This window comes from Rutidosis leptorrhynchoides, unplaced genomic scaffold (assembly GCF_046630445.1).
Source record: "Rutidosis leptorrhynchoides isolate AG116_Rl617_1_P2 unplaced genomic scaffold, CSIRO_AGI_Rlap_v1 contig247, whole genome shotgun sequence".
NCBI classification, from domain to species: Eukaryota; Viridiplantae; Streptophyta; class Magnoliopsida; order Asterales; family Asteraceae; genus Rutidosis; species Rutidosis leptorrhynchoides.
In genome coordinates this window covers 26,596-50,735 of record NW_027266496.1, presented here as the reverse complement: position 1 = coordinate 50,735, position 24,140 = coordinate 26,596, and the positions used below count along the sequence as shown (strand labels likewise).

At 34.3% G+C, this 24,140-nt stretch overlaps 5 protein-coding genes and 1 pseudogene across 5 annotated transcripts; 3 read left to right on the top strand and 3 right to left on the bottom strand.

Annotated features, from left to right (window-relative positions):
• Nucleotides 1-2,090: 2,090 nt before the first annotated feature.
• On the top strand, nucleotides 2,091-3,826 carry LOC139882239 (bidirectional sugar transporter SWEET12-like). Its single transcript, XM_071866599.1, has 6 exons — nucleotides 2,091-2,142; nucleotides 2,268-2,304; nucleotides 2,414-2,624; nucleotides 2,761-2,925; nucleotides 3,056-3,175; nucleotides 3,482-3,826. Exons 1-6 carry the CDS (start codon nucleotides 2,091-2,093, stop codon nucleotides 3,824-3,826), a joined length of 930 nt encoding a protein of 309 aa, XP_071722700.1.
• A 4,528-nt stretch (nucleotides 3,827-8,354) lies between these two features.
• LOC139882238 (bidirectional sugar transporter SWEET10-like) lies at nucleotides 8,355-10,197 on the top strand. Its single transcript, XM_071866598.1, has 6 exons — nucleotides 8,355-8,388; nucleotides 8,960-8,996; nucleotides 9,112-9,322; nucleotides 9,421-9,582; nucleotides 9,687-9,806; nucleotides 9,910-10,197. The coding sequence occupies exons 1-6, from the start codon at nucleotides 8,355-8,357 to the stop codon at nucleotides 10,195-10,197; spliced, it is 852 nt and encodes a 283-aa protein (XP_071722699.1).
• Nucleotides 10,198-12,181: 1,984 nt separating this feature from the next.
• LOC139882237 (F-box protein At5g49610-like) lies at nucleotides 12,182-12,992 on the bottom strand (annotated as a pseudogene).
• A 2,990-nt stretch (nucleotides 12,993-15,982) lies between these two features.
• On the top strand, nucleotides 15,983-17,107 carry LOC139882245 (membrane-anchored ubiquitin-fold protein 3-like). Its single transcript, XM_071866605.1, has 3 exons — nucleotides 15,983-16,112; nucleotides 16,620-16,790; nucleotides 17,052-17,107. Exons 1-3 carry the CDS (start codon nucleotides 15,983-15,985, stop codon nucleotides 17,105-17,107), a joined length of 357 nt encoding a protein of 118 aa, XP_071722706.1.
• Nucleotides 17,108-18,013: 906 nt separating this feature from the next.
• On the bottom strand, nucleotides 18,014-20,061 carry LOC139882244 (glutamate-1-semialdehyde 2,1-aminomutase 2, chloroplastic). The gene is made up of 3 exons (XM_071866603.1): nucleotides 19,879-20,061; nucleotides 19,240-19,413; nucleotides 18,014-19,081 (listed from the first exon to the last, which is right to left on the bottom strand). The coding sequence occupies exons 1-3, from the start codon at nucleotides 20,059-20,061 to the stop codon at nucleotides 18,014-18,016; spliced, it is 1,425 nt and encodes a 474-aa protein (XP_071722704.1).
• Nucleotides 20,062-21,465: 1,404 nt separating this feature from the next.
• Nucleotides 21,466-23,347, bottom strand: LOC139882236 (protein TAPETUM DETERMINANT 1-like). The gene is made up of 4 exons (XM_071866597.1): nucleotides 23,224-23,347; nucleotides 22,917-23,021; nucleotides 21,701-22,017; nucleotides 21,466-21,546 (listed from the first exon to the last, which is right to left on the bottom strand). Exons 1-4 carry the CDS (start codon nucleotides 23,345-23,347, stop codon nucleotides 21,466-21,468), a joined length of 627 nt encoding a protein of 208 aa, XP_071722698.1.
• Between the last annotated feature and the right edge of the window lie 793 nt (nucleotides 23,348-24,140).

The window sequence follows — 24,140 nt, the reverse complement described above, 5'->3', positions numbered from 1 at the left end:
AATCCCTGTTCACGCGTGATGGTCAAAAGCAATATGAGATAGAGCGCAATACCTTAATAAACTATATACACCTATTAATTAAAGTAGTCGAAAGTAAAAAATTATGATTGATTTTATTGTTTGGTCGCGTTTTAAACATTTCTTAATACGACATGTAAAGAGTCTATTCTAGTCTATGTAGATTCTCGTATGACCCGAGGGAAAATGTACCAACTTAGGCCATGAATTTATCATTTGAAATGCTATCGAAAAAAAAGTGTGCAATAATTAATTTAATATATATATTTTTAAATTTGTTTGGGCTATCTTTGTTGAGTTTTTGTGAATATGCGTAGCGTTTTTAACTTGAAATGTGAATTATATATGATAAGGGCAGAAATCGATCGGAGAGCTTGTTAGGTCTAGGGAGTGTCCACTAAGGGTGAACTAGCTATAGCCTCTTCTCATTTTTTTGCCCCATCAATTGCTGTAGCTTATTTTAATAGCTTCGGAGAGTCGCTAATTAAATTATGTAAATAAATGAATTTAAGTTTAATAAACAATCAAGATAACAATTTATAAAACAATCAAAATAACAATAAATAATTTTTAAAAAAATCAATTTTATTTTTAAATATTAAAGAAGATTTGATTGACGTGATATAATGTATTAGTCCTAAATCCCAATTATGGTGATCTGTGGTGTTAACTGTCCTCCGCAACTTTAGAACATAATCGTAATTTGATTAAAAATATTCGACCCCATAGGCAGCGACGTAGCGTACATACATATACCTGAGGTTATAGTTTCAAGTCCCCATATAATAAACATGTTTTTTTTCCTTTCCACTAATTATGCACTTTATTTTTTTTGTTAAAGTACATTGGAAGTAAAATGTGAGGACCTAAATAAATGGCTCTAAATAAATGTCTTACACTTTTATATATGTCATATGTGTGGACGCATTTGAGTCCGACTTAAGAACGAAATCATGGTTACTCCATTGATCGATCATTGAGATATCAATCCTAGGAAAACCTCGTCTTCTACGTCGGGGAACCTTCTCGGCGTATGGCATTTTTGCTTTGTTAATGGCGAGGTGGAGTTTGACTTTCCGGTATGATTGACGAAGGATTTGGCTTGACGAAAGGTTGAAACCCTAGATCCATGAATGAGGTGTCATGATCCAAGGGTTTACTTGTCGAAGAATAATAAAACTCTCTGAGTAGGAATTTAATTTCTATAATGTATACTTAATTTCTTGGAAAAAAAATCTTGAAATCAAAGATTGGCTGACTTGTTTTGGTAAAACTTCGTCAATATTCCGGACTAATACTCTATTACTCTTTTCGTATCAAAATATATATGATGTTTTGTAAATATAGGTATTTTGATGCGGTAGGATTAATACACCTTTAACTCTAGGATATTTAACATAAATTTAGACGCCGAAATTCAGCATGTTAAAAAAAAATTACTAGCATGAAAAATAATTAAATAAGTAAAAGTTAGCGTGCAACATTGATCACCTGAAAGTAAATAACACATGTTTAAGACATGAGATGTGAATTTGGTGTTAGATTTTGTTGATGGCAGTTGTACAGTATATAGTATAAATATATTGTACTAATTAATAAATACCGTACGTTTGTGAAATAATAACGGCTCGTCATGATTTTCCTCTAGAAAAAGTTACTCATAAAAGGAAAGACAATAAGGAATGGTCACGTGAAAGGTGAGTGGCAAAGTGTTTTTTTTTTTTTAAAAATAAAAATAAAAATTATTCGTAACGTAATTCTGGCCGCTTAACAATTTAAGTAAACAAACTTTACATTTTAGTGATGCGTTGGCAATAATTTTCGTTGAGTGCATGCAATTTTGATACTACTACATCTCCACTAACTATTAAATTATCATATACGCTTTCATGCAGAATCTGATCACTATATATACCTCGCTTCCATACACCTTATAGCTCATAACTACTAATCCTTTTCTTTAAACACACATTAGAAATCACTTAGGGCTTCCATTCTCTCTTCTCTTTTCTTTTTCTTCATTTCGATATATCCATCGTATAAGTTTTAAGAGGAAGACCAGAGAAAGAAAAATGGCCATTTTTTCTACTGACAATACATGGGTCTTTGTCTTCGGCCTCCTAGGTAGGTATATATATATATATATATATATATATACTTAAGAAGATTATAAACTATTATAGTTTAATTAATACCTACCTTAATTTTATTTTTTTAACTAATTGCACTTAATTTTCTTCTTTAATTAGGTAACATTGTCTCGTTCGTGGTTTTCTTGGCTCCATTGTAAGTTTATTTTATTTAAGCATGCAATTGCTTCTTGATATAGTCTAGATGAACCATATATATAGTTAAAGATAATCACTAAATATTTCTTGAAATGAAATTATTTCAGGCCAACATTCTATAGGATTGTGAAGAAGAAATCAACAGAAGGGTTCCAATCAATTCCTTATGTGGTTGCACTTTTCAGTGGCACGCTTTGGTTGTACTATGCATCACAGAAATCTGATGTCTTTCTCCTTGTTACAATCAACTCGGTTGGTTGTTTCATTGAGACACTTTACATTGCCATTTACATTGCATATGCTACCAAGCAAGCTAGGGTTAGTATTAGACCCTATCCTTTTCTATTATTCTAGATCTCTCCTTGAAGCGCGCGCATTGATTTTCGAAATAATTTATACCCTAGCTAGATAAAATTTCATTAAATTGAACTTGTTTTCTGTTTATCTTTTGTAGATGTACACAATGAGGCTTGTCATCCTGTTGAATTTTGCCGGATTTTGTGCGATACTATTGGTGTCACACTTCTTCTTCACAAGTGGACCGAGCCGAGTTCGAGTTCTTGGATGGGTTTGTGTAATCTTCTCCGTCAGTGTGTTCGTTGCACCTCTAAGCATTATGGTAAGGACTTTATCCGTATCTTCGAACTTTAAGAAATATTAATTATCGATAATTATAAATGCACTTTTCGTGATTATATTGGGAAATGATTGATTATTTTATTAATCATAAATTGTTAATAATTTTGCAGAGACTGGTGATACGCACCAAGAGTGTGGAATTCATGCCCTTTTACTTGTCCTTGTTCCTTACGCTGAGTGCTGTTATGTGGCTCTTTTATGGAATTTTTTTGAAGGATATGTATATAGCGGTAAGTAGTGCTTCCTCTTTTATATTCTTTTCAATTAAATAAAGTTAATTAATTTGTCTTCTACTTATCAATAAACTTAAAACTTCCCAATTTAGAGAGACGTTATGTCATATAATACAACTTGGATCAAAAATGTGACGACCATATTCAATTATTATTTAGCTTTTTTTTTTCTTTTGGCCATGGATATCTCATGAAAAGGTTATCTTTTGTATCCAATAAAGCAATTGAATTAACTTTATTAATTTTAATGTTAGTAAACTATATGAAAAAAAATATCTAAACCACGTTAATTTGCTTTTACAGCTTCCAAATGTGTTAGGAGTACTCTTTGGAGTTGTTCAGATGATACTCTATCTATACTACAAAAACAAGAGTCAAGTAATACTCAAACAAGACACTAAGGTTTCCGAAAACCAGCAAACCGATACTGTTAAGATCGACGTCGTGGAAATCGACATGGCTAATGTCGAGGCGGCTGAAATTACAAGCAACCAACAGCCAAATAACGAAGAAAAGAGTGAAGACAAGAAGAACAAGATTGGTAATCATAACCCAATGACTACTTGCTCGGTTGCTCATGATAAGCAAGTAGTAGGAGAACCTTCCATGAATGGGAATCTACCCCAACCAATTTTATGTGAAGTTTGAATATCAAATCCGACGTGGCTAACCCTCGATCGATATGTATCTTTGTGTCTAGTACGTACGTACGTACGTACGTATCTACCTTGTATTTCACTTGGTTGAAATTTTCTGTATTGCAATTATTTCCCTCCTGTTGTAGAAAATTGTAAAGGAGAGGAATTGCTCAATATATGTATCTATCCTATCTATGTATTTTTTCTTTTCTCTTTCTTATTAAGGCGATATTTTCTTTTATTTTCGGCGTGAAAATATGAATTTTCATTGTTCATTAATCTAGGTTTTTTTCGAAATACTTGTGCAAGTGAAAGAATATATAGGTTTTATAGAATGATCCAAGAATATTGCGTGAATTAAAAATATAAAAGCCTCGTACTTGAAACTAGGCCTATACAAATACTAGCGAAGCTTTTCCTGACAGTATGGGCTAACTGATACATGTTTCTAGAAGACTTTCATTTCGGTCCACTTTTCTGCCGTAAGTTTACCCTTCGGACGGTTTGATCCTTATACTTTAAAAATGTACATATTTGAGAATAATGTACAATGTTATGGGTTAAATTAAACTATTTCAGACTTCAGAGTTTGAATGTCAGTTCAAATTCTAGCTACAGCTAGTGCGTAGATGATATGTCTAATACAATTTTATCCACTCAAAATTCTGTTAAAAGAAAGTGAAAAGGGGTAATTTTCTGTCACTAGTCCTAAGATTCCGCTACAGCCTACAGTCAAAGGATAGCAGTTTCATCCTTAAGTTCTAAATCAATCTAACATTAAAAAAAAGTGTTCTAAATCAATCTGAATGATTATGATGGACCCAATTCAGAATTTGGGGGTTAACTGAGAAGAATATTTTATTGTGAGACGATCTATATAAGTTTTTTTTGGTGATTCTGGAATCAATTTTTTCTTGGAACTCGAGGAAGCAGAGATGCGCCTTCAAGCAAGTCATATCGCTAAGATAAACAAACTTTATTACTAATACACTCTGTTTTCTGATTCAATGTAAAATTGTCTTCCACTTGTTATAACAAACACCTACTTCTAAAGTCCCCAAACTGTTAAAAATCCTTTTATAAATGTCAATTAAATTCAAGATCAGAGATTTTTTTTTCCATTTATTCGTAACGTTTTCTTGCTATATATTCTCTAAGCCTCAAAATAGATATTTTGTAATTTTAGGTTAATGTGTATATAAATATATGTTTCTCCCGCTAATTTTCTCTAAAACGCCTCTCTCCTGACATTTTATATTTGGATAAAAAACTTCTAAGGAAAAATATTCTTTCAAAAAGTTGCACTTTTCCAGAACTAGTATCAAGAATATTCCTGGAAGACGTTTTATACGTCATTGTCTCACTTTCAGATAGTAGCCATAGCCATTATATTTCACAGACTTAAACTTTAAGGGACAACAACAAATTTATCGGGCATTAAAAATTAGAGTTCTGATCTTTCTTCTTATATCTTGATCAATTTTATATTTCATGAGTTTTATTTCAATGTAAATCAAAGTGCATTTTATATCTGTATATAGCAAATAAAAATTGCGCATTAATTATCTCTTTCAAAGCAAATTTACATCTCGGTGGCACTGGTGGCACATTCTTAGAAGCATAAACAATTTTACTGATAAAATTTAGAACAATCTAGACAATTCTCAAAGACCAAAGGAGGAGATTAAATAACATTCTGTTATTGAGAGTTTTTATAGATCAAAGATCAATTAACTTTCTCTGTGGACATGAAGGATTAGTCCAACGGCTGTCGACTGTGAGGATATTCAGGGAGACTTAAAAAAAAGATCGATTAACTTTTTCTCAAAATCTTTACGTCGGCTTTTGCTTCTCCATCCAAGTCGATCAGATAGTCGCCGGCAATAAATATACATTCTACATCAACTGGCACGTGAGAATGTAGCATTTCTCTTTAGGGTAGATGAATATACTTGAGCAAGGTGAAAGAATGTGTGTTTCTTTTTATCGAGTAAAGTAGAATATACACTCGAGTAAAAACCCTGTTGTATGACGATGTTGAGATTTAGTGGATTCTCCACCGTCTGATTGTTCTAGGTGCTTTGAGGAATATCGAGAGAGATCTCTAGTAAAATCAGGACCGTCCAATAATATTTGCGATTACACATCAGAAAGCTCCATAGAGGTAGTGGATCATATATACAATTTTATTAGTAAGCAAGTGGATTTGATGCATTTCTCTTTGTAGTATAGATTCCTTAATCTCTCTTTATCACCCCACCCTCTCGCTCTCTGCATATGTATTATGTATATAGATGCAATTCATTCCCATATCCATTTTGTTTTTTGGTTCTGACATAATAGAAAATCAAATCCACGTCACATATTAGGTTTATATCCATATCATTCTAGGCCTCAGTTTGTTCAGTTAATTAATTGATTTCTCTATATATATGCATACTTTTGTTAATTTGTTTCTAATAATGCAATAAATCTAGCAGAGTGTAGTAAGACCAAATTGAGATATATAGATGATAGATCGATCGAAGTTATAGTAACCTATTTAAAGTTCAAAGTAATAGTTCACTATAGATGATCACAGATTCAGAATAATATTTGTGGTAAAATTTACTTAGTAATTGCTACATTAATCAGAGTCTAAACCTAAACGATGCTAACATAGAAGAAAACCCCAGCGAAAGGCGATATTGATGGCAATGAGTGACAATAATATGTCTCTAGTTCCACGGAACTATACACGAGATTTGACTTTGCCACCATAGTGCATGCGTCATTAAAATCTTCTCTATAGGTTATCTTGGGGGTACCAATATATAGGAAATATTCCAAAATCCGAGGATCCCTAGCTAGCTAGCTTCTACAAATATAGCTTGGTTTTCTTAACTGCGCTAGAAGGTGAAGTTATCGTCATATTCTTTTTAGCTTAATTATATATGTTGTTTCGTCGACGGAAGACACGGAAGCTTGATCGAAATCGGAGACTAGAAGAGAGAGGGATTAAGCGTCTACCGTCTACATGTGACCGACAAGATTTGCTCTCTATACACGTGATCTAAGCGAGTCGTCAGAATATTGAAATTTGCTCTTAAAGGGAATATGTCCTTATTGTGTGTGTTTATATATATGTAGATTAGACTGATTAGAGATCAATTAGGGTTGTATGAAACCCAAATATTTATTTACAAAGCATGTAATCCGTCCTTTATAAGGGAAGAATTAATATGCCTTTAAATTATCTATTTGGAACATGTTTTGTATATTTGAGCTTTTATAATTAAAATCTTCATGACAGGATTAATTCGGGCCTAACCGAATTTTAGAGTGTTCCGGACATTTACAGTTTAGTGCACTATTCTGGTCAAATTTGAGTTCTTCCCTTTCATTTGAGAACCTAGAACCATTTTCCTTCCTCGTCGCTGATAGGCTTAATTAGTTTCATTTCTTTCTTTTGTCATTATTAATAATTTTTGGATCTTAGACTGAAAGCAATCTATAGAAATGATCTATTCTTTCAAAAGCTCCATTATAATCAAGTCGACAACAAGACCTCAATTCTATTGGTCATGAGATCAGCGTCTAGAAGTTGATCGAACACTGTATATACTTTCTTAGGAAAAGGTCCTTGCTAAAAATTAAATAAGATATATATATATATAATTAGATGACAACTTATAATTATATAGCAGAACTAATCTAAGATGGCTAATAGATTAATCATCAAACACCTTGCTGTATATATAGGAGCACGGAAAGAAACATGTGGTTTGTAGCTAGATTAATTGTTGTATATGATCAGTCTAACTTTTAACTAAGTTTGCTTAGGAGGACCAATTAATCATCGTATTACAATTAACCACTTCTTCAGAAAAGTTAATTACTAAAGCAATTAGTTAAGTCTTATCAGTCGTTAATTAAATCAAAAGTTGGGAACATATATTTAAGGAAACGAGTCTAGAGAGGTCTCCCCAAGAGGAAGTACTCCAAAGCCACGTAGGACTAAACATGAGTTGTAAACCTTAATAAACCACTTGGTGGTTGACACATCAGAAAGAAGAAAGTGGGGAGAAACGTAAATTTTGTTATGTCCTAAGAATAGAAGTAACAACTTGTCAGGAGAGAAATTGCGTGGACGAGAAAGCAGCCAAATCAGGTTAAGTGGAGCAATAAACCTAGAAAGATGTTTGACTATGTTGAGGTAAAGGTGAGTAGTGAACAACTGGAAAGATGTTTTTGGATAACTAAAGTGTACTCTCTCAAAGTATTATTTTTCATGAGATGTTGAGGTAAAACAAAAATGAAAAATTATAGCCCACAATTACAACAACTGTTACATTGATCATTACAATGAAGATTCCTTCTGCAACTTGCATCCATCGAGCTTCCATTAATCAAAACCCTATCTTTTCACACTGTATAAATGCACACATTTCATGTCATTTGCAAAACACACATTCGATCCTAGAGAGAAAGAGAGTTATAACAAGTGAGCTAGAGTTTGCTACTTAGTTACTAACAGTTGATAGAAATTTTTTGCTACAATGGAAGCTTGGACGTTTGCTTTTGGCATTCTAGGTAGATTAATCTTATATTTTCATTCTTAATTTCTTGTTCTTCCCTTTTCTATTATATACATATTTAGGAAGCTACCTGTTTCTTAAGATCTTGATCAGTATAATTGTATAAAGCCTAAATATTTGTAACTAGGTAGCTAGGGCTTTGTTTTAGGGTTTTTTTTTTCTTTTTCATTACCAGGTTAGGGTTAGCATCACTTGAACACATGCATAAATATTCCTTGTGTCAGTCTTATGGCGGCTAGAGCAAGTCTTATAATTTTTCCTTGTGTTCATGTTCATTACCTTGTGATAATTAATTAAGAAAGTTGTCACAGTATATACAAAGTGCTCATGACTAGATTTTATGGTCGGGGAAGGAGAAGGAAAATACTAAATAAAGTAGAATGGAAGTATCTATTTTTATAGCTAGGCATATATCTCCCACATATTTTTTCTATAATGTGCCCACCGTCAACATGCATTAATTATGATATATTATCTCCCTCAAAAAAAATTATGTACAATGTTTTAATATTATACACGATATATAATAATTTTAATTAATAATCAAAATTTTATCAATGTTGTAGGTAATGTCATCTCTTTCATGGTTGGCCTTGCTCCCTTGTAAGTTTCTATTCGATTATAATTAATTTCTTCTACTTGTATATAACAACGTTAAATTTAATTTATTTTGCCAAAATACTTGGTATTAAATATAATTTTTGAATGAAATTTGCAGGCCAACATTTTATCAAATATACAAGAAAAAAACTGCACAAGGGTTCCAATCCGTTCCTTATGTGGTTGCACTCTTCAGTGCAATGCTATGGATGTACTATGCCTTAGTTAAACAACATGAGTTTCTTCTCATTACTATTAACTCCTTCTTCTGTGTCATTGAGACTGTCTATCTTGGAATCTATTTCTACTATGCACCAAAGAAAGAAAGGGTTAGTATATTTTATATGTAAACCTTAATTTGATTATAATGAATTATCATGCTTAATCATCAAACTAATTAATTAACAATCATGATTTTATGTACCAGATTATCCTCGTGAAACTGTTTCTGCTCTTCAACGTTTTTGGATTCGGCACAATTTGTCTAGTCACGATGTTCTTGGGAAAAGTTGAAACCCGTCTTAGGGTTCTTGGTTACATATGCATGGCGTTTGCTCTCAGTGTCTTTGCTGCTCCCCTTTGCATTGTGGTAATTATATTAAACTAATAATTTTTGTTTATATCAACCAATAATTAATTAATTAAATCAATTTCCCTGTTTGTAATGTTATTAATTTTGTAATGTATTTGCAGAAAAAAGTGATACAAACCAAAAGCGTAGAGTTCATGTCATTTTCATTGTCATTGTGCCTCACTTTTAATGCCGTTGCCTGGTTTTGCTATGGTCTTTCCCTAAAGGACTGGAATATAGCAGTAAGTAATTAACCTAGCTTGCTACAATTAATTAATATACAATTTAATAATTCAAATTTTCCTTACAAAAATATAATGATTAATTAAAAAATAATTAATGCAGGTTCCAAATACACTTGGATTCCTCTTTGGTATTATCCAAATGGTGCTTTACATGATGTACAGAAATTCAAAGAAGGTAGTTCTAGAGACGATGGAGCCAAAAATATTGAACCAAGATGAACACATTGTTGATGTGACGAAGCTTAGTGCAATTGAAATTAATTTAGTCATTCCAGAGAGGAACAATTCAACTGAAGCTCTTCTTGTTGAAGACCAACTTGCTCATGTCAAAGAACTCCAGATTATTACTGAAGCTGACCTCATTCAAGCATCTACTCCTAAACTCTGACCTTGCAATATTAATTAACTAAATTAACTCTTAATTAATTGGTGTCACATTATAAGGATATGATCATGTCATATCCCTCTTTTTCTCTTTTAGTTGTTGTGTCTAGTATATATATAGCTCTCGAAATATATTAATTAAGTAAACCTTTTAATTATTAGTAGTAGTAAACTGTCTATATAACAAATCGATCAAGCTCCTGTGATCGGCTGAATTCGTCTATCTGTAATTTCTGTTTTGATTAATTTATGGAAAATTACTAGCTTTTTGTTTAAGTTCGTGAATGGTATTCTTTGACAAGAGAAATTCTTGCTTACATAGTATGTAACACATAAGCACATACATATGCAAATCAAAATCAGCCATTTGTCATTTAAAGGTCTAATGTGTCATGTAATTCATGATGTGTTTATTAATTACAAAAATGATTAATTAAAATTGTATAACAAAAATTGAAATTAAATATTTAGACTTCAATCACGAATCTAAAATCTCCAACTGAATTGAATGTGTACACAATGAATGAAGAAAAAAAAAACACCTGATTTTTTTTAATAAAACCAAAATCGAGAACATTGAATCACATAATTTCTTAAAAAAAAAAAAAAAATTCTAGATGAAGGTTTAGGTTCTAGTGCCGAAAATGAAAATACATAAAAAAAAGAAAAAAAAGAGGATGATATTTTGGGGCTGGCATGGAGAAGTTTTGAGAGAGGAGAGATAATCCGATTTTCTTAAATTACCAATTTTATTTTATACTTATCTTTTACTTAATCATTTTTATAATTGATTAACACATCATCATTTACATGGCAATTCTAACTCATTAAATGACAAATGGCTGATTTTGATTAGCATATGTATGTACTTATGTGTTACATACTATGTAGGCAAGAATTTCTCCCATGGCTGATGGATCTTCGACTCTCTCTCTCTCTCTCTCGCAACAACTCCTTTAAATTGCTGTGTTCATTGTTTGGTCATAGTTGTTGGGTTTGTTTATAGAAATTGATTATTCACATTGAAATTGGTCTGCACACTTACTTGCTGTATATATTAAATAAAGATTAAAAATATAAAATACATACACCTGCTCATGGGCCGGTTCGAATCCTAAACCGAATCGAAACCGGCCTTATCAAATCTTGAACCAAACCGATCAATTGGTCCGGAACGGGTGACACCACAAGTTATGAAACCGTCAATCCGATGGTTCATATTCTGACCGGTTCACGAACCTAATTTTTATCGATTCAAAAAAATTAAAAATAATAAATTTTTTCATCATTAATTTTATCAAATATTAAAAAAAATTATAATTATTTTCTTAAATTTTATTTAAATACATTTAAAATATTAAAAAATAACTTAAATCCAAAAAATAATTAAAATTAATTAAATTTCAACCTGAACCGGCCTTAAATCGAGACTGAACCGTATGCGAATGTTTCATGAACGGTTCAAATTTTTCAAAAATCGGAACCGTCTTAAATCCGGTTCTTTCACCCTGAATCGGAACCGGTCCATGAGCAGGCCTAAAAATACATAATCCTAGAGTTAGATCCTCTACTTAAGGAAAGAAAAAAAACTTGTGACATATTTTTATAGAGAATTGCAACAATAGAAAGCAGAGTTTCACGTTGTCGATCGGCTGCGTTTTCTATTTCTCACTGTTTTGTTTATTTACTTAAAGTGCCTAGCGGCTCGCGATATGATTCAAAGGGAAAAATCGACAGACAATTGGGGTTTAGCTTCTCTTGTTCCGAACTCAAATCTTCCTCATTTTGTAGAATATGATTTGGTTGTAATTGTTAACCAGTGGAACATCACCATTACAAATGGCTAACATTTGACAATTGTGATGAAAATAAGTGTTCCTCTTCATTAAATTAGGTTTTGTGTTCATTAGGTTCCAAACTAATGGAGTATCTCTTTGACCTTTGTCAATAGATTTTGCGAGCTGTACACCCACAATTCCACACCATGATCACACATTCATGCAATATTCTCGATCTTTGCATAACCATTAGTTCAAGCTTACCTTCATAATCTACGATTTGCGCCTCGTCATTACGAACATCGATTTCATGATTTGGAAGTCCAATGATCCTCCATTTATCTTCTTCTACATCGAATGCACATATTCCATCATCAATCGTGAGCCAATTAAGGGTGCCACAAACAGACACGACAACCCTGCAACGATATAATGTCCATATCTTATTTGGGCCCTCTTCCCTTGGTCGTGCATCCCAACACCAAGAATCTGAATCGAAAACAAAATAGTTACCATTGTCGACAGAAAATTGAAATATTACCACTTTAAAACGGAGAGGGTTTGTTCCCGACACTTGTATGCCAACATTTGCCCCCCAACCCGAATTATATTTTGATAGCACTTTGTATTGCTTAGTACAAGGCTGGCATACAATGTAATGATACAGACCTTTATCAAAGTGGATGCAAAGCCATAAACCTTGCTTGCTGGATGCAATAATATTATATACTCATGTACCACCAAAATAAGGTACGAAATCCAGGCATATTGGCAATTTTCCAGAATCATCGGTTGTTGGGGAGTCTACAAAAGTTGATTTAGGTATGGAGCGATATCTGGGTTGAATAAAGAAGCCGCCAACTTTTGTTCTCTGATGATGGAGATTCGATAAAGTTGATTCGTTTGTTCGAATGTTAATTTCCTTGGAAAGAAGTCTACACTTAGCTAAAGTTTTGTTCGGAACTCGAGCTAACATCTCAAGAATTATATCGGAAGAAAGACTAATGGCAGATGACTCCATTAAAAAGACAAATTAATTTACATCTTGTATGTTGTACAAGCTAGTGCTGGATTATATAGAGATCGAGAAGAATCATACTCCTAGTTCATAAAAGGGATTAGGACACAAACACAGACTGTTTCCTGGGATTAGGACACAAACACAGACTGTTTCAAATTAGGAAACAGTATGTCTATTTAAACTTTTTTTTTTCTTTTTTTTGATAAACGATTAAAATATTACTACTATTACTGAATTAATTTAAAAAATTACAGATTCTTACATGATTATTGATATCACCCAAAGATTCTCTAACTCATTCCACGAAAATAAGATATCCCAATCCAAAACGAATCAAATTATCCATTACAATTGGCAAAACTACTAAGAATACACACTTACATTCAACACGACCAAATCATTTATTTATTTTTCTTGAATTAATATATATTTTCCTTCCTCTCAAACTTCTCTCCCCCTCTTTTATTTCTTACTATATAGATATAGAGAATCAAGACATCTAGCTCTCTAGCTAGGAATATTGTTTTTTTGACAATAAGAAAAAATATCTAGCTATATTGACGTCTTTCGGATGCCAAGACTCCATCTTCTCGTCTATGGTTAGATCATTATTTACGACGATATTGAACCGGTTACCGATCTAAGATAAGAACGAGAGTCCATAAATAAGACATAGTGAACTATTAAGACGAGAGAAGTCAGGAACGCTTATAATGACAACAAATGTCTTAATAGAAATACCGTTGTTTTTGACTAAAAATTCTCACCACTACTCCAACTTCCATAACAAATTAAAAGGTAGCTAGCACTCTCCCTCTAAAAATAAAAAGAAAAATCACTTCTTCCTTTTGTTATAACTTTTTCTCTCCTTCTTGTTCAAACATAAAAAATAAAAAAAGACTCAAAGAAAGATGATAGAAGGAAATCATCCACGGCCAAAGAGCATGTCCATTAAAAAGAACTTGGACGGTAGAGAGCAGAAAATCGATAAAGCTAGATTTTACTCAATCAATAATTTGGAAGACGGTGATGGGAATTTATTAATTACATTAGTTCTACTAAAAAGGAAAGGAAAGAAGGCATTAATTCTTTTCACCATTTTATTGAAGTCCCCGCATCGGCCGATACATGATCATGGCCTCCTTTAAGGCTTTTGGCAATCTTCCTCTATAAAATAGCTTTTAGAGTTGAGTTATACCCTCGATCCTTTTTGAAGATGGTATCAAAGTCTAGATTCGTTTTCGATTGTGTGGATACCTTTGTCCGTCTTCGGAGTGTGAGGACGTGTTAAATCGACCGGATACATATCATGACTACAATACTGAGATTAGAAGGTAGATGGCTATTTGTAGGGGTGGGCCTTTACAGTCTAAACATGTCGATGTAGCAAACCGTAGTGGAATAGTCCATTTCCACGATCCTCGACCGAGACAGACTCTCCCCTTTAGAACTCCCAAGCAACATGTTTAGTGTCCAACTTACCCACGTTTTGCTCTTTGAGCTTTTTTCAAATCTCGCCACATTAAATTGATTCATGGGCAGCAATGTCATTCTCTAGCTTAATGCCTAGGAATTCGTAACACTAGCCTACGATGGAGTTCATTCCGATCAATTTTACGTGGTGAGATTTGGAATCGATCACCTGAACATTTTCTCGTCAATAACCCAGGATTGGCTCACTTGGACCGTGATGGCTGGTGAAGATTGCAAAGCCGAATCAATATATTTGAAGGGAAAATTGTACATGATATTAGAATCTAGTCTCTTCATATGGGATTTTGAAAATCAAACCACAACAAAGTTGAAGTTGCCAGACTTTTTTACCAATGGAAAAACTTGTCTTGAAATTTTAAATCAGAGATTATGCTTGGGATGGTCCGCTGTCTTCTCCAAATTGAATCATAATCTCAGCCGGAAGATTAATACTAGAATTGAAGTCTCTAATATAATATCTTTCCACCCGTACGCGGAAATTGTTTACTGTATGAATAATTCTGGGTCAACATTTGCATTCTCTTTGATCGACTCTACGATGAGTGTTGTCCAACTCAGAATTCCAGCTTCATTTCAAAATCTTATTGGGCTGCACTACTCTCCCGCATTTTTATCACCGGCCAGATTCGGTTGAATTGTTATCAGCATCTTTTTTTTTTTTTTTTTTCCAAAAACTATGGAGTGATTGGAAGCTTATTTTCAAGTACTTAACACTTAACAGCACGTCATCTCAATTTAGTCTTCTCTCTTTACTTCGGATGTGTTTTTGTACAAAACAGGACCTAGAACTTAAATATCCTTTATTATTATTGATTATTCCGGTGATCCATTTTCCCGGGGATACTGTGTGGAGTCCAAAAACACTAAAAAAATTTGACTCTGAATAGTTTTGGGCCGAGTCAATTGTAAAGCCCAATAGTGCCCAATCAGTATATAGTGGACTGCCCAATTTTTTTTTGGGTTAGCAATTTAATAAATACAATTTTCCCTCCCAAACACACAACTAAAACAATTTACGTAATTTACTCAGAGACTCTTTGATATGGCAAACCGCGTCGTTTTGATGTCGGTTTGTCTGCTTTCAGTTCACCAACCCATCTTTACTCTTTAGACCGAATGGAAATGGAAATTAAAATAACAAAATACATAAATAAATAAAGAAGAGAATTTACAGACTTGACTTTGTTAGATAGATTCTACCTTGGTCGATCATCATCACCTCACCCACTATACTAGTATACTAGTATTTTACTTGCTTCAATTCAATTCAATAGTAAGTAATTATAATTAATTAATTAACTTGTTTTCTTCAGATCCCTATTTTATTTATTTATTTATTGTCTTTTGTTTTTGTGTCTGTCTGAGACAGATTTGGTTTTAATGAAATTCTAGATTGCTTCTTGAACAAAAAGTAAGCGGAAGAAGAAGAATAAGAAGAAGAAGAAAAGGCTGCTGTGTGTGAGCGACACGTGGCATCGAGAAAGTTGAAGGAAGCGATGCCGGAGGAAGAATTGGTCGATATAAAGTTCAGATTGTTCGATGGGTCCGATTTGGGTCCGTTCCGTTACGCATCGGCGTCAACCGTCGATATGCTCAAGCAAAGGATTCTCTCTGATTGGCCTAAAGGTATCATCTTTTGTTATCCCTCTCTTGTGATTTATTCATTCATTCTATCAATTCGTTGAAATTGTATTGATTGAATTCTAAATTGGATTGTCTGTCACTCTTGATGGTTGCTGTTTGTGATTTAATTCATTCTATCAGTTCATGGTCTATAAAACTATAGAGATTCCCATTATGCAGTCTCGATTATAGTATGACTTCATACGATGTCCTTGTTCAAGTCCTAAGCATTTGCCAATGTTTATTTTTAGCTACTATAATCAAGTAAACGCATAGCGATTGAATCATGGTATATTATCTGGTGAATGAATGGATTTGTTTCTCCAAATGAACATTAACTTGGTGAGCCATTAGTAAGAATCGCATGAAATCTAGCTGTTGAATGTAACTTTTTCTGTATAAGCATGAGGAAACCTTGATTGCATCTTCTTAACTATTTCCCCCCTAAATAGTTGGCATCATTAGTTCCCATTTTGTGGCTGTTTAGAAATCTTTCGTTTTGTTTGCCAGGCAAAACAATCGTTCCAAAGGCTGCTAATGAAATCAAGCTGATAAGCTCTGGTAAAATCTTAGAAAACAGCAAGACAGTTGGTCAGTGCAAAGCACCTTTTGGCGATGTTCTTGGAGGGCTTATCATAATGCATGTAGTTGTACAGCCATCCCCTGCAAAGACGAAAACAGGTAATTTTCCATCTTAATTTCGATACTAGTGGTTTCATTTCCATATAATTGAGGTTTCCAAATTCAAAGCTGGTTCATTTGAAGTTATCTGGGTAAATTTTAATATTCATTATCAGGGTTTCAACTATCTTTGTACTCAGAAACTAAGTTGCCGTCTTAATGTTCAGCTGCTTCAAATACTTTGTGCATTTAAATGTATAGAAATTGAATGTATTGTCATTTCCAGACAAGATTGCTTATGGTTTTCCTTTACATATGCAGAAAAGAAGGTTGATACAACACCAAAAAAAGTTGTCTGCTCATGTACCATATTGTGATAGCAAATACTATTTACTTCGAAACATTGTTTACTTTGGGAGCAACGCACAAAATCCCATGCTCGTTGCCCCTATGTGTGATCAGTGGAATGTGGGTTTCTGTTCTTCTCCTCCTTCCTCCGTTTGTTTTCCTTTTCCGTAATAGCTTGAATATGATTTGTAGTAAAATTGTAAATCTGTATAGGCTGTCTTCTACATGCAAAAACAGAATCGGCAATCATATCTTATTTCAGAAAGAATTTCATGTGTATTCAGTTTGTTATTAAGTAAAAGCTTGATCATTATATTGTGTTCTAGAATTGTTCTTCTTTTTCATCTTACACGTCTTGACTTTTTGGCTCACAAACCAGGAGGTTGCTTGTCCCTCAGCCCTGACTTTTTGGCTTACATTAGCAAATCAGTGATCATCTATCCAATTATAGGGAACAAATCGCTTTAATTACTAGGATGAGGCAAATCTTATCTTTGAACTTAAACATCAGGGACTTGCAACCTTCAACTTGTTTAGTAAAACCAACCATCAACCAATATGACATAATTAAGTTTAAATTCACAGTCAAAATCTACCGATCTAACCAAGATTTTTTTGTTTCGGAGAATATTCTAAAGAAAGATTTTAGTTTTAACTATTATTCCAGTCATTTTCAAACATGATAGCGAAACGAGCACATATTCTATCAAGTTGTACTTATTATTGTGGTAAATAAAGCACCACTTGAATAAATATATTAATGGCAAATGATACATAACGACTTCAAACATGTGGTAATTAATTTATTGAATGAGAACATACAAAGCAGCCGCCAAACTCACCTACAAAAAGGGCAGTCATAGATAGATACACGAATGGTACAAGGAAAGAAATAGCAACGACTTAACATAAATTACAGGGACCCACTAACTACATTAAATTTGTGCAAGGACCTTCTCAGCTGCTTCGATGGTCCTCTGAATATCTTGAGAAGTGTGAGCCAAGCTGGTAAAGCCAGCCTCAAATTGTGAAGGAGCCAAATACACTCCTTCCCGCAACATTCCCTGATAAAACCTTCCGAATTTAGAAGTATCGCTCTTCTTCGCATCCTCAAAGTTGTAAACGGGTCCTTCCCTGAAGAAAAATCCAAACATGCCATTGATATATCCGCCACACATGGCATGACCAGTTTTCTTTCCAGCCTCTAAGAGCCCATCAACAAGTTCACTTGTTATCTTATCTAAGTACTCGTATGATCCTGGCTTTTGTAATCGCTTAAGAGTGTGTATGCCAGCTGTCATTGCCAATGGATTCCCACTCAAGGTCCCAGCTTGGTACATTGGTCCAGCTGGAGCTACCATCTCCATGATATCCCTCCGTCCTCCATAAGCACCCACCGGAAGACCACCGCCGATGATCTTCCCAAGTGTGGTTACATCAGGTGTTATCCCAAAGTACTCCTGAGCTCCACCGTAAGATAAACGGAATCCGGTCATAACCTCATCGAATATCAGCAGCGCATCATTTTCCTTGGTGAGCTTACGTATGGCGGTTAGGAATTCGGGTCTTGGTACTATGAAGCCGGAGTTTCCGACCACGGGTTCTAGAATGATAGCAGCAACCTCCCCTTTGTTTGCATTGAATAAATTCTCCACAGCAGCAATGTCGTTATAGGGAGCTGTCAGAGTTTCGGAGGTGGCAGCTTTCGGTACACCAGGCGAGTCAGGAAGCCCCAGAGTGGCTACCCCACTACCTGCCTTTACTAGAAATGGATCGGCATGGCCATGGTAACAACCCTCGAATTTGATGATCTTTGGTTTTCCGGTGAAGGCCCGAACCAGACGAAGGGCGCCCATACATGCTTCGGTTCCCGAGTTGACAAAACGAACCATCTCTATACTTGGAACTGCTGAAATCACCATTTCTGCTAAAACATTCTCTAGAAGACAAGGAGCACCAAAACTGGTTCCTTTCTTCATTGTTTCGGCCAGAGCAGCAAGTACCTGTCAGATAGCGAAATACATGAGAAGTTTATACAATGACTGCCTATTTAAAGTTTCACTCCAAACACTCTCGAGAAAAGAAAAGGTGGAAACCACTACGAGTAAGAAACAAAAGATCATTCTTTCTGAAACTTGCGACTGAATAAGAGGATACAAACCTCATCGTCTGCGTGGCCAATGATAGCTGGTCCCCAGGAACCAACATAGTCGATATATTCATTGCCATCAATGTCTCGCATCTTAGAGCCTTTGACAGAATCTATGACGATCGGCTGTCCTCCAACAGACTTAAATGCGCGAACAGGTGAATTTACACCACCAGGCATTAGCTCCTGCAAACAATACTCTCACATATAAGTAGAGATAGTAAACAATGGGTGTGTTGAGAGATCTAAAATTGCATTTAGATTTGTAAGCAAGTGATAATCTCAGTCAGTATTCCAGTTGAAGGAGATGACATAGGAAATGACCCGTCTCAATCCTGATCATCTCGTATAGCTTAAAAGCGGCCAAATAGAATTGCCCGCCCTAAATTCCGTTAACAATACCAAAGATGTCCATTTTTAACAATCGAGAGACATTGAACACAGTATCTATTAGCTTGAACTACATTAAACATGTTTAAACAATTACGACAAGAGTGAAATTGAAAGAATAAAGCTCGATAATGTAGATCAGACCCAGATTGGAACGAGAGGAGACCAATTTCTTAAAAGCATAACAAAATTCAGTTGCTTGAAGAGAAAAGAGAACACTGAAACTAGGAATTATAATCCAATAGTGAGGAAATGAAGTACCTTGGCAGCATTAAAGGCTTCTTGAGATTTCTCAAGGGTATAAGTCTTCTTTTCAACGGAGACTGCCATTTTGACGCACAGACGAGAGGATCGTGATGAAGAAGAGTACAAAGGGGTTCTCTTTGAAAGCTTTGTAGAACACGAAAGGCCTAAGCCAACTCCTGAAGCGGTAGTAGACGCCATCGTTTTTGCTTCTCTTCTTCTTTCTTTCTCTTCTCTTCTCTGTGTGTTGGTGCTCTGATAATGAGATAAGAAAAAAAATTATAGATGTAAGAAAGAAAGACGCCAAACAAGTCTGCCCGAGTATCTAAACGGGTTCGGGTTTTATCAAATTAGGTACAAAGTTGTAAAGGCCTTATATTTCATTCACAACCTTCAAAGCCCAAATATGATGGGCTACATTTAGGCCCAATTAATATCTGAAGTTGTGTATAACCATGATTAGTGAATAAAATATATGATAATATGATGATGGAACTTGTCAAAGGCGTTTTCTGACTGCCTGCTGCTCTGAAAAGTAAACACTTTGTGTTTGTGCTCCATTTTGACTACTCTTTCATATACATGTGAATTCCAAATAAAGCAGATTGTTTGAACAACTATGCTAAAATACCCAAATGTGAAAATTGTGAAATGTCTATATAATATAACTAGTAGGATATGTGTTTTGTATTCATCAAAAAACTAGTAGGTTAGGTTAGGTTTTGTATTATTAATGACGTTTTTTGTAATATTAGACGATTTTGTTTCGAATACGTCTTATGTAGTGAACGTATCAGCTCCAGTTTCTTTTGTTGCTTGCCTTGTAGCTTATATTAGATGAGAGGGCAGCATTCTAACTGACGGTAATGCTAAATCAATTGGCAATGTGGTATTATCTCTCAAGTCTCATCTATTTGATGCAGCTTTTAATGATTTGAATTACTGAAATACTCCCAAATACATTGAAAAGTTTGCATCTATTTTGGGACGGAAGTAGTAGATCGGTTACTCCAAAAAAATAAGAAATCTTGCTTTAGGGCAACATTGGTTGTAGCATTTGTTATGAAAATTGGGGGATTGCTTGCTGGACATGGAGAAGAGAATTGCTATGTTATATAATGTTGTCGCTACCAAAGATTTTGAAATACAACGAAAAGAGTAATTAAATTGGTCCCCAACATAACACAGTATACAAAGGACCCCCTTGAAGAAGAAAATAGAAAAGGACCAAATCAGAGCAAACTTTCTTATCAATTGCATTCATCGAGAGACCACAATAGTAGCATTAGACTATAGCCAATTTAAGTATAGTCAAAGCACGTGCACAATCAAATCATCTTTAATAATACTAGTAGGAGTCATCTTCCATATCCTATACCTTTCAGATCCTAATCACAAAGTCAAATGGCTACACTACTCTACTATTTCAGTACCTTCCAAATGAGAAACATAGCGATATAATTCTTCTCTATTAACATTCTCAAAATGAAGCTTGCAAAACAAGGAAACAGAACACATTCTTCTTCTAATAACGGTTTTTAAGTAAAATTCCCGTATATCTAACTACCATATAAGTATACAGAGATGGACTAATAGAAAAATTAGTCAGTCAGTATACATCTCTGCTTCTCTTCCTCTATAATATCCCCCTATACAGTATCTAAAACCTCTGAGCACAAAAAAATTCTACAAACATAGACATAAAGCAAATAAGGAAGATCACTTAATCAAGTTTGAGTACGTTTGTAATCTCCACTTCCATTGCTTTAGGTCAATGTTTGATTGTCATAATTTCGTATCATCATCTAACTTTGGATTAGTGACAGGCTACTGAGGATACTGTAAGAGGATAAAGGAAGGAATTTGCATACTGAAATGAGATTGTGCCTCCATTCACCAATGGCTTCCCATCGTTGACGAGACAATCGTTGAATCGAAGACGCTTGAAGATCTTGGGATTGATCAGATGAGCAGAGCTGAACCAGCCACAAGTTAAATGAATCCTGGAGATATCACACCCAGTTACACAAGCATTCATGATCTCAACAGTGTATGTGGGTATGCCACTTGGCAATGGAGCTGTGGGACCCTGGTTTATAACAATATCAGCATTTGTACACTTGTCTCCAGTCATTCTGTTGGGTTCCTCCATCGCTGCTGCACAAACAACCATATAAAAACAAAAACCCAGATTCAGTCTTGTTGTGTCAAAAAATGTAAAAAAAACATTTTTTATTAGAAAAAGCAACAAGAAAGAAATACCCACTTGGCAGATCATTAAATAAAAGTGTGAAAGAAGAAAACAAAACCAACTAATGCGTCAACAGACAAAATACACTTTTTGGAGGCGATTCACAGGAATTAACAGTACAATAAAGGAGACTTGGAAAAGGAAAACATAAAAATACTACTTGATCAGTCTCCACCACTACACATAAAAAAGCCTAGAGGCAATCAAGCTAGGAAGGAGGCAAGGCATCATACATCATGCTTTTAATTTCCAATGTATGTGTATGTAGCTATATATTGCCTTTTCCATGAAAATTAATCACATTCATTCACAAAACCCTCTTTATTGAAAATGAAAATTCAATGACAACATAAACAGTATCCTATAATTTTATAATAATCCATTAAATTGCCGCAGCTATGGATGATTTTGCTAACATGCGCACTAGAGATAATGAGCACCGGTAATAAAACCCTGATGTTAGGAAAGAAATCTCCATTGTTGGATATATATGAAGTCGTGTAAGGTTTGTGTGGGCCATAAAGAGAAAACGATAACCGTGCAGAGAGCATAATGGCAGAGAAATGGCAATGCACCTCTCTGCTCTGACAACTAAAACGTACTAAAATCGTGCAAACAAAATCAAACCCACCAACAATTTTTAGAATCATTGCAGAAGAATTTTTTAAAACAATTAAAATTGGATATTCAAAATGAGAGAAAATGTTCAAAAAATTAAAGGACCCACTAGTCAAAATAAGGAGTTTATAGAATTTGATTATCATTGTATAGCAGAAGAATGTTTTTTCAGTTTAGGAGTTGTTACCATAAAGAAGAAGCTTCCGATGCGGTGAAGAAGAGAGTATTGTTCTTTTCTCCGTCTGATTAAAAGCTAACCCATGATTAGATGAACCGCCGCGAATACCCAAATCTGCAACATAAAAAATTTCTAAATCAGTCAATAAAAATTAAGAATAAGAATAAAATGGAGGTCCCTTGTGTTACTGAAAGATAAACAGTATCATTTTCGAAAACCAAAAAAAGGAATAAAAACCTCCATGAATGGTTCGATGAACGAGCTTTTGTTAAAATAAATGGCAAAATAACAAAGTAATAGTTAGTTAACAACGCACCTGATACATACGAGAGAACAAACAGTACTAATAACGATGAGCACAAAACTATGGAGAGTGTTCTCATCGCCGCCATTGATGAAGAAGGAGAAGACGAAGATGGAATCAATAAATCCTTTCCCATGAATAAAATGCTCTTAAGCTTAAGAATCGAGTTGATGATGAGTCGGACTCGGACTAGGACTCGGAGTGATTAGCAGTTCTGGGCGATTCAGCAAGTTTTTCCAGTTATCTAGTACTAGAAATATCTCCGGAGAAATCTACATAACAGAAGGAAGTGAGAGATGAATATATTTATAGAAACATCACATCAAATGTCAAGAATAAATAAACAGCGATAAGGAGGAAGAGGAATCGGACGGTTGAGATTTGATCTGGTATTGAAGAAGAAGAAGAAAGATGTTAAAAGTAGTCACGAGACGAGAGAGAGCTGTATTGTATATATAGGATTAGAAAGGCTAGCTAGCTGCCAGATAGAATAAGCTAAAACGACGGCGTCTGGATAAAGCATTTTCAACTATCAATATAAGGAAGAAGAAGAACCACTCATATTATATATACATGCATATTAGTACATTTGTATTTTATAAAACGGTGCGTTTAATATATGTAGGAGGAGAGACGACATAGTTACTTACACGAGACAGTTTTTACAGAGAGTAGTGGAGAGAAGAAGAAGAAGATAGAAATGACAAAACAATACTAATAACAGACAGCGGATAAATAGAAAATATTGAAATCGAATCGAATCGAATCGATCGTACTATGAATCAACACCGAGGCGCGTGCCGTTCCAACTCTCCTTTTGAGAGTTTTTTTTTAAAAAAAAAAATCAAATGAGTGGAACTAATTGAAATCTATCATAATAATAATTCTGTAATTATAGACAGATAAATTGTGTAGTTAATTAATGAGCA